We start from the raw sequence: 10,126 nt of genomic DNA, 5'->3' as shown, positions 1-10,126 counted from the left end.
TCTTCCTCAGGGTCCGGTCACCTCTTCCCGTTGTGCAGCGTTTTATGCCACACTTTTTCCTTCTCACTGAGGTGCCTTGATACAGCACTCTGTGAACAGAATATTCTTTCAGAAATGTCTTTCTGTGTCTTACCCTCTTGCTTGAGGGTGTCAATGATGGCCTTCTGGACAGCAGTCAGGTCAGCAGTCTTGCCCATGATTGCGGTTTTGAGTAATGAACCAGGCTGGGAGTTTTTAAAAGCCTCAGGTATCTTTTGCAGGTGTTTAGAGTTACTTCGTTGATTCAGATGATGAGGTTAACTACTCGTTCAGAGAACCTTTTCATGATATGCTAATTTTTTGAGACAGGGATTTGGGGTTTTCATGAGCTGTATGCCAAAATCATCAGTATTAAAACAATAAAAGACCTGAAATATTTCAATTGGTGTGCAATGAATCTAAAATATATGACAGTTTAATTTTTATCATTACATTATGGAAAATATTGAACTTTATCACAATATGCTAATTTTTTGAGAAGGACCTGAATACTGACCTGTGTCTGTGTTTCCCTGCTGGATCTTTGTCATTTGTCATTGTTGTCTTCCTGAGGTCTGTCCCGCTCCTGGCATCGAGTTCTGTTTGGACATCATTAAATATGTTCTCCACTTCATCCTGGGCCCCTCTGCGTTTAAATCCTCACCAACAAACCACCACTTCAGGACATATTAGCTCTGCCACAAATCTTCAGTGGGCCTGAGATCAGGGCTTTGTGAAGGCCACTCACTGTTCCCATCTAGAAATGACCCATTTGTGTCATAACCTCCTGATGATGTCTTCATATGTGGTCTCAGCTGCTCTGTACTTTACTGTTACTATGTTTTACACTATATGCTGTCCTGCTCATTATGCTATCCGTTATGTAAAGTGCACCAGTCCCTCACTAAGCAGGGGGTGGACATGCTGTCACCCCCCTGTACTTCACAGTTGATGTTTTTCTTATGTTTGGAAGGTTCTCTATTTTTTTTTTCTCCAAATGTAGCTGGTTATTATGGCCAAGGCTTCAATTCTAGTGTCATCAACCTACAGGACATACCTAAAAATTCACAAATTTGTCTCTGTTTGCAACTGCAATCTGTAATCTGGCTTTTTATTCTGCTTTTGGAGTAGTAGCTTCTTCCTCTCTCAGTGACATTTCAGTCTATGTCCACAAAGGAATTGTTTTTTTTTTTGTTGTTTTTTTTATAGCTTATTCCACTTTCTAGCAAGATTGAGCTAGCATTCTCATTGGGCCGTTTTGCTTTTATTCTGGATTTAGATGTACATTTTGAATGAAAATATTCTACCACTAACTCAAACCAGGCTTCTGGGAGTCTAGCAAGAAATTCTGTTTGAAGCAGCTTACGTCTGGTTTCATGTCAGACAATAAGAAAACGGAGGTTATGCGTCTTCTTACTTTTTGTAAATATTTACTTTCATATGACATGACTAGTTTCATATTTAATGAAGGTGATGAAGCTTGAAGCAACACGATGTAAAATAACCCTAATGTCCAACCTGAAGGAACATTAGGGCCTTGTTGGACTTTATTTAAGGGGAGTCTTGTAAACTTCCCATTGCTGGTTAGCTTAATTTAGTGGAAAAAAAGGGAACATTGAAAACAGTTAGCTGTGTTTTGTGTTAACAGAACAAAATCTGCTACCAGCGAAACTAAGGTTCACTAATTATAATGTCTGGCTTCTCTTGTCTAGCTTGAAGCCAGCTAGCTAGACAAACAACGTCTGTGCTAACGCTACAGAGTAAGAGCTCATTGGGCTCCGTGGTTGTCCATCTGCTCTACATTGGCATTATTCACAGCTTTATTAACACTTATCTACCTATTACGGCTTTGGACTCTCTAAGGTCTCTAAAATATGTTGAGCAGTCTGAAACGTTGGCTGCTCTTGACTTGTCAATTTGGATTAAAAATAAACTGCAGCCGTGAAGTTCAGTGTTAAGACATTTAATGTTGCTGAGTGCACTTGCTTTTATAGTATTATTTTTTTTTACACATTCCTTTTTTATTCTTTATCAGTATCAGCACATAGGCTATCACATGACTACATGTAAGATTGTGTGGAGACGTGGTTTTTCCATTTTCCTAACTTTATAGTACCAGCATGAAATACATAGACGCACAGATGTTCTTACCAGACGATAAAGAGGTTGGGTTTTTTTTAGCTTCCACTATTCTCAGTCCTATAAATTGTTTGCCCTAATGTTCTAACCTGACCTTTAGCTTAGTCAATATTAAAATATATACACTTTAGACAAAAACTACAATTTTAAGTCATTAAATATTCAATACATTTGAATATATGTTTCCGATGATGCTTGCTTGTCAGATTAAAAGTATCTTTAGCAAATCGAGACCTTTAAGTCAGTCTTAAACATACATTTCAATAAGCACACATTTATGTATTTATGTACAGTATGCTGTTGAAGCAGCTTTTGGTACCTATGGCAATGTGGGCAGGTGCCAAGTCCTGCTGGAGAATAAAATTGACATCTCCATACAGCTCATCAGCAGAGGGAAGCATAAAATGCTCTAGAATTTCCTGGTAGACAGCTGCATTGACTGTGGACTTCAGAAAACATGGCGGACCAATACCAATGGATGACATGGCGATCTAACCCATCACTGACTGGAAACTTCACACTGGACTTCAACGTGGATTCTGTGCCTCTTCACTCTTCCTCCAGACTCAGGAGGCTAGTCCAGTTTATCCTCTTTAGCCTTTGCTGTTGTCTCTGGTTCAGGAGTGGCTCGACACAGGGAGGGTGACATTTGTTGTCTATGTGTAGGATTCATCTGTGTGGTGGTTCTTCTGAAATAAAATTCAATTGACAGTCCTCTGTTGCACCTTTTCCACCACACGTTTTCCTTCAATTCAGTTTTTTTTGTAATATACTTGAAAGCAGAACTGAGTGAACAGTCAGCTTCTTTAGCAATGACCTTTGTGTCTTACCCTCCATGTCCATCTTCTGGACATCTGTCCAGTCGGCAGTCTTCCCAATCATTGTGTGGCCTACTGACCCAGCGTGTAGGTCACACAATGAGAGACTGTTTAAAGGCTCGGGAAACCTTTGCAGGTGACTTTAGTTCATTAGCTGACTAGAGTGTGACACCGTGAGTTTTCTTTTTTCACTGTGTTCTGATATTCGGAGACACTAAGTTTTGGGTTTTCATTATCTGTAAGCCAGAAACATCAAAATTACAAGTATACTGCACAAACACAAACTCATCTTTGGTTTATTTTCTTGTGAAAATGCCTTAGTACACTGGAAAGAAGACAAAACAAACTCAAAACTAACTTTTCAGCACAATATTGGAGCTTGTTTTAAGTCAGTAATTCCTTAATATTGATCAGAAAGTACTAGCTCCACATTCAAGCGATGCATTTTGTCCATGCTATTAGTGAAACTATCTGCCAGTGAATCTAGTACTTAAAACAAGCTCCTATTTCTTGCTGAGAAGTTACTTGTGAGTTGCTTTTTTATTTCAAGTGTAATAAAAATATTTGCACTACTAACTAGACCAAACATCCTTAGTAAGATATTGTGTGTTTGAAGTGTAAAGAGTGTAAAGTGTTGGAATATATCACTACATGTCTGATGTTTCTACATGAAATATGAGTTTCATCTTTCTCAAATGGCCGTCACAAAACATTGCACGATATATACCAGTTTATGCAGGTGCATATACCTAGCTGGCATAAAAAATATGTTCCTTTAAATGTCTTCTGATGCCCTCACTGTACATTTCCTTCCAGTCTTAGACAGAGATGGCCTACACATCTTAAACATCAGTTGTGAGCAGTGGTACTTCATAATTATGGACCAAATATTGACAGCTACTTGTTGTATAATTAAACTTGACAGAATACAGCTGGGTACATTCTTAAATTGGTGCTGATGGGCAGCATAATTGCGCTGCTTTTAGTGAGAATACTTTGTCATCAAGATCTGTCAGTGTAGACTTAGAACGGAATCAAAAATATCCACTTACCTGCTTTTGGACTGAATCCTCAAACCATGATGCGCAGCTGTCTCTGTATGGCAAACGTGAAAATGGACTCATTGACGGTAAGAATCTATAAATAATAGATGTTGCCAGCATCCCCCAACAGTAGCACCTTTAATTAAAACGTGTGATAACTCAAATTTGAGTGTTCAGTCATTTTTACGTGGCTGACTTTGACGGTAAATAGACCGTCGGTATGATGCGCGGCCACAGCTGAACCTTCTCAGTTGTTCTCGCGCATAAACAATCTGACGCACGCGGTCCAACGTGTATACTCGCATGTCATTCGGCTCGCGCCTATTTAAAGACGTCTGGTCTGATTGAGTCTCTATTTCCGGGTGTTTGAGTTGACTCAAGTGTTGAGTGGCCCCCGCTCTCCATCAGCTAACGAGCTCGCCCACTTTCCCACTCCCCCTCCCTCCCTCCCTCCCCCTCTCTGTCCTGTAATATATTCTCCGAGGATAACACGGCCCCTTTGAGACCGCAGGTTTTCTTTGCAAGGTGAAATTTCACGCATCGTCTTTACATATTTCTCTCACACGCGTCCTGTTAGGCAGGATCTATTTCGAGACACTCTCGCACACGCAGACACGCATGCTGCGCATAAGCATAAGCAAACAAACCCACCGACGTCTATCTGTTGGGATGTGCTTTGTACGTTTCCACATGATCCGGTTTTTTTTTTAGGTTTGTTTGTTTTTTTTGTTTTTTGTTTTGCACGTGCGCGATTGTATGCGTGATGCAGACCTGCAACTTCCTTAACTCCCTGTTGCTATGGCAGCATGTCTGGTTATAAGAGAGACTAATAGGTCCCCCACACAAATTAAGCTAAATGGACTTTGGATGAAGGAGATATCACATTTAGGTACGTGCAGAAAAGATTAAATGTAAGTGGATAATTTTGCAATTCATTAATTTTATTTTGCTGATTGGGAATTTTCACAGATGAAATCCGTCCATTTTGATGTGGCTGCCATATAATTGGACACAAAATACCAAAGTACTTCCATTTATTTTACTCTTAATATTTTTGCCTGGAAGGAGGTGAGCCAGCTGAGCTAACGACAAGGCCAGATTATAGCAAACACGTAACATAAACATATAACCATACAATAATTAGTATTACTCCTGTTTTTTTTTTGTTTTGTTTTTTTTACCAAACACTGCACATAGTGTTTAATATAAGACACTTGTTTTGTCATTTCATGCTATCACAGAGATGCTTTGGCGTTTAACTAATGTATTTATCCACGTCTGATTTGAGGTTTCGGTCCAATCCACTTTCAGGATGTTTGCTATAGAACTCTGTGGCTTCTTGAGCCAGAGGGGGTCCTTACGTCAACTGACTTATTTGACTTGAAAGCAGTCAACTTTCTTTTATTGAGTTGCTATGGGCCCTGAAGCTCCACTGAGACGGACGTGCTTTCTCCCACAGTAATGCAGGCCTGCGCGCTCGGATTCTGAGTAATTCGGTTCATTATTTCTGTTATTCGTGAAATTTCAAGGAACTAATGGTTTTTAAAATAAATGGAAGGTTCAATCATGTGTTTCAGATTTGTTTCAGGAGATGGAAATTTTTTTTAATTTTCCTACCAAACATGGGAACTCAAATTAAATGTTTAATGTTCAACATTGTGTGAGAGAGCGCTGTATAAATTCAAAAGATAAATTTTAAATGGGACATTCAAAGAGATCAAACTGAAAAAAAGAATGTTTTACTTAAGTGAATGGATAAAACAAGCATAAATACCTGGTTTCGTACACCTGTAAAGTTTTCCAGCCTGATTTAAACATAAAATGGGTTCCTGAATACTCTCTCAAATGCGTGGAGCTAGAAACATAATTCTGAAAAGCAGAACCGCAAAGATACAATGCTCTGATGGTTTAATAATGAGAGACACAGAGTTGGCTAAATAGAGCAGTATGCAGGTGTATTCTTCACTTAGACTAAAGGACCTTGAAAGCGTTTAGTGTGTTCATGAGTACATATATGGATTTCTTTTAAAAAATGAATCATTGTGGAATTGTATGCACACTTCCATGCAAACATAATTTCCATAATTGACATTTCTCTAATTAATCATCTGCTTATAACAACCCACTTCGCACCACAAGTACACAAACATGACCCTGAAAACAACATTAAAGAGGAAGCACTTTTTTTCTGAATGTGAAACTGACTCATAAGAAAGCAAGAGGAAAGGAAATCAGCCCTTAAGTATAAAATGTACAGAATAGAGAACAAGGGACAGATGGAGAGTCAGAGGAAAATACCAACAGGGTGGTCACTAAACAAGAGACATTGCCAAAGTTCACAGAAAAGAAAATAGTACTTGGAAGAAAATTCACATCTGTTAAATCTGTCACCTTTTTATTTCATGTTCGTGTTCTTCCCCTTTTTTTGTTTTAGTATCTTGTGTAGACTGTAAATGTAGATAATCTTACTGGTTTTATATAGAATTGAAAACACATTATTCTATACTGTCAGAAAATGGGTCAAACCAATCAACAAGCAACAGGACTAGTATTAATCTAAATTACAAGCTCATCTTTGCAACTAAGTGGTCTGCAAAATAAAATGTTTAATGCAGTTCATCTCAAAAAGTTACTCTAAAGAAAATAAACAATTCAATACAAAAGAGAAAAGCCTGAATTTGTGATGCCGTCAGTGATATTATACACTGGTTTAAACAGGAAATGCTAATATTCGGGAAAATATCAATACGTTTGGAAAATTTAAGACAACAGCACATGTGATTTCAGTACGATGGAGATATGAGATGGAAATGTTAACGTTGAAGCAATTTAGAAAAAAATACATATTTAATTTAATAAATAGAATATATGGAGATTTAGAGAGTAAAAGTATTCAAATTTTAACTCGTTTTCTTTTTTTAGGGGGGAAAAAAGTTGATTAGCAAAACACGATCATTGATAATGCGCGTCAAATAAAACAGACATTTTGAGCAACAGTCCATACCAGTAGGTGGTGGTAATGCACACCAAACATTTCTTGCCAACCACCAATAAAAAACCAAACAGAAGAAAAAACGCTACTTGTTATGGCTGTAGAATCTAAGCCAGTGGTTTTAAACTGCAGTCCTCGAGTCCTACAACCTTTAGATGTGTCTCTTGTCCTACACACTAGCTAATATTGGAGCCAGGTGTGCTAAGCAGAGAGACACCGTCTCGTGAGGACTGGAGTTTGACACCGCTAATGTAAAGGGACAAACAATGGTGAGTGTAAAAGAAACAAACCAATTAATTTACTAGAAATTCACCTTGTAACAAAGAAACATTCAAATTTAGCTAATGGTTCAGTAGAGTTAGCTTTAAAAAAGCATGTAAACTGCAAAATAATGCTACAACAAACACACCCGGGATAGTAAGTGAAGCAAAGTTACAACCTCAATGTTTAAGATAACTATAGAAATATGAAATAAATTAGAAGTATATTTAAGGAAGAAGTGGTGAAGAACAATCTTAGCCACTTTGTCACATACTGTTAACCAAAATGTGAAAGTAGTATCTGTACTATTTCACTTTTTATATGTGTATTTTTTTAAGTAACGGCAAGGGGGAACAAAAGCTTTAAGGGACATTTTAAACCAAAAATACATCAGATATTCATAAAAAAAAAGGTTCTGTAAACAAGATGGAATATGGGTAATTATGAATAAAATAAATTAAATGTATCGCTCTCTTTTGCTTTTAATTTTCCCCACAGAAACCTGTCGAAGAATCCGCTAACCACCCTGTCATGGCAGCTCTTCCAGCACCTCCAACTCTCCGAGCTGTAAGTCTCCTCTCGTCTGTCTTACTGGCTTTTGTTGGATTTTATTACAGCACTTTATCATTGTCCTCAGTGCACTATCAGCCTCAATACAAATTGTCTCGGCTGCATACCATTATAATTCCTGCCTTTGTTGTACAAAACCTCCAATTTGTCTGAGCACATGCAAAAGACCAAACCTTATAGGCATCGTTGTGACGCTGTGATCCTATAAGTCATTAGTGGGTGTAATAAATGTGCTTAAAAGAAAAACGCGATAGATGAGAAGGAGGAGGGAGTCTGACCCCATTTTCTTGTTTGTTATGAATATTTTAGGGATCATTGTGTTTATGAAATGAGTTTGCTCCTACAGCCCCGAGGGAGAAAACATTGCGATAGTGACCCGTTTGTAATTTAAACATCATTACGCCTGCTGGGGCTGTCCATCATTTGAACCTCATCTGGGCTCCGAATGCTGGTGCTGCATGTATGGGCCCTGCGGTACGTGGAAGTGAGGTACCAGGATGTGATATGAGACTATTTCAAGAAGACCTCCTTATAGTGCTATTTTCAGAGGTAGAAGCAGGGCAGATCCACTGAGAGCATTGGCACAATGCTTATCTCGAGTACTCCTGTAGCTACAAGCAGCGGAAGAGTTAAGGAGCCCTGCTCAGATGAATGCCATGGTTACATATTTTGTCATTAAGCTTTTAACTTATCTCTGGGTTCTCAACCCATATTGAAGAATCTTCTTATTCATTCCGGGTACAAAGGAGCTTACACCAAACCCCACACCAGAGCGGCACAAGTGTTGCCTCTCTACGGGCTGTGATCAGAGGCAGATGGGCCGCTGTCTTCCTCTCAGTGCCTGTTAGTGGGCTGTAAATTTATTTTTTCTCTCTCTCGCTCCCTCTCTGGAGCAGAGAAAATTCTGCTTTTATGTTTTCTTCCCAGCCAATAAGCTCCACCTTAGCTGTTGTTTTGCCATTTGGCTTCCCTCTTTAGGCCTGTGGTGTTTGCTGAACCATGAGTCCATCTTTTAAATCATGCATGTTTTAAGTGGAAGAAGCATTCGGAGCATGTTGCTTTCTAATCTTCACTCAAAGGTCAGGTATTCAAGGGGTTTGAATTCCTTATTTTTCATGTATTTTTATTCCCTTTGTCAAAAACGACATCAAAAAATAATTGTACTTCCTCTACAACATCTGCCTTTTGTTTCAATAGTTTAGGGAGGAAATGATTGCATGCTTTGCAGATGACATTGTGGTGAGCATAATTTAACCATTAAACACAACTGCAACACATTTCTAGGACATGTATAACATGCTTGTATGCCTCTACTGCAAAGTTGATTAAACTACTATTGCAACATAGGCAGAATATTATTGAGTCTGTCCTATGCTCACCTCAGTATGCTGTATGCTTGAAACTGACTTACTTTCTTGTTAATTCAGCAATTATCTGACCACTTGGACGCAGTCATAGAACATTGACATGTAAGTTGAACCTTTAATATGAAAATCATTCACTTTTAAAACAAATACCTACCAAGTTTAGCCTAGACGTCTGTGAACCCCTTGGACATTTTTAAGGGGAACTTTGTATTTGTTTATTTCAAGCAGGTTTTAAGAAACAATAAGAGAAACAGTCAGCAGAAAAGAGAACATGTGCATACATAACCAAGGACAAAATAATTGTTTTACTGCTACTTTTGTGTTTGAAAAGGAGAAGGAAGAGATTAACACTTATTTAATCCTGCCTCTTATCTGAATTTAATGAAATGCATTTACTTACTAAACATCTAAAAAAATAATCACAATGTGAACTGTTAAAATCATTATCTGGTAATGGTTTGCTGTATTGACATTGTCATGTTTCAAGCTCAATCACGTTGTTTTGCTATGGCTTAATGTCGCCATTATTTAATACACATACAGACGAGTGAAATTGAGTAGATGATTGAATTTGCAAGGATCTGGCGATCTAGAATGATCACCGAATGCAATAAGTGGAAACGTTATAAACTGGACGACCTAGCAGTCCGTCTGAATTGTGAGCAAAGGTCACCAGACACAGACACTGCATCATAGACACATTAGCTTTTCTCTGCGCAACCGCCAACCTGTGTGGCATAAATTTCGCCTCTGTACATGTCTCTCTGGGTTTTTAGGACCTTCTGCAGTCGTCCACATGCGCATACTTGATTTCTTCCTTTCAAAGGTTCATATCAAACACAGAATTTAAAGCAAACCATGATAAGAAGAAAAAACACAGGAAGTCTTTTTTAGATGTAAGGAAATCTGTAAAGAAAA

General features: G+C 38.3%; 1 protein-coding gene across 3 annotated transcripts in view; it reads left to right on the top strand.

The window, feature by feature from the left end:
• Nucleotides 1-10,126, top strand: part of ntrk3b (neurotrophic tyrosine kinase, receptor, type 3b) — a 273,282-nt gene that overhangs the window by 106,216 nt on the left and 156,940 nt on the right. For all 3 annotated transcript variants that reach the window (XM_008404813.2, XM_008404814.2, XM_008404812.2), the window contains exon 4: nt 7,770-7,838. In XM_008404813.2, the coding sequence (XP_008403035.1) occupies nt 7,770-7,838 (69 nt within the window). The remainder of the gene's footprint in view (nt 1-7,769; nt 7,839-10,126) is intronic.

This window comes from Poecilia reticulata, linkage group LG3, assembly GCF_000633615.1.
Source record: "Poecilia reticulata strain Guanapo linkage group LG3, Guppy_female_1.0+MT, whole genome shotgun sequence".
In the NCBI taxonomy this organism is placed as follows: domain Eukaryota; kingdom Metazoa; phylum Chordata; class Actinopteri; order Cyprinodontiformes; family Poeciliidae; genus Poecilia; species Poecilia reticulata.
The sequence above is the reverse complement of the archived record's forward strand: the minus strand, read 5'-3'. Positions and strand labels throughout refer to the sequence as shown.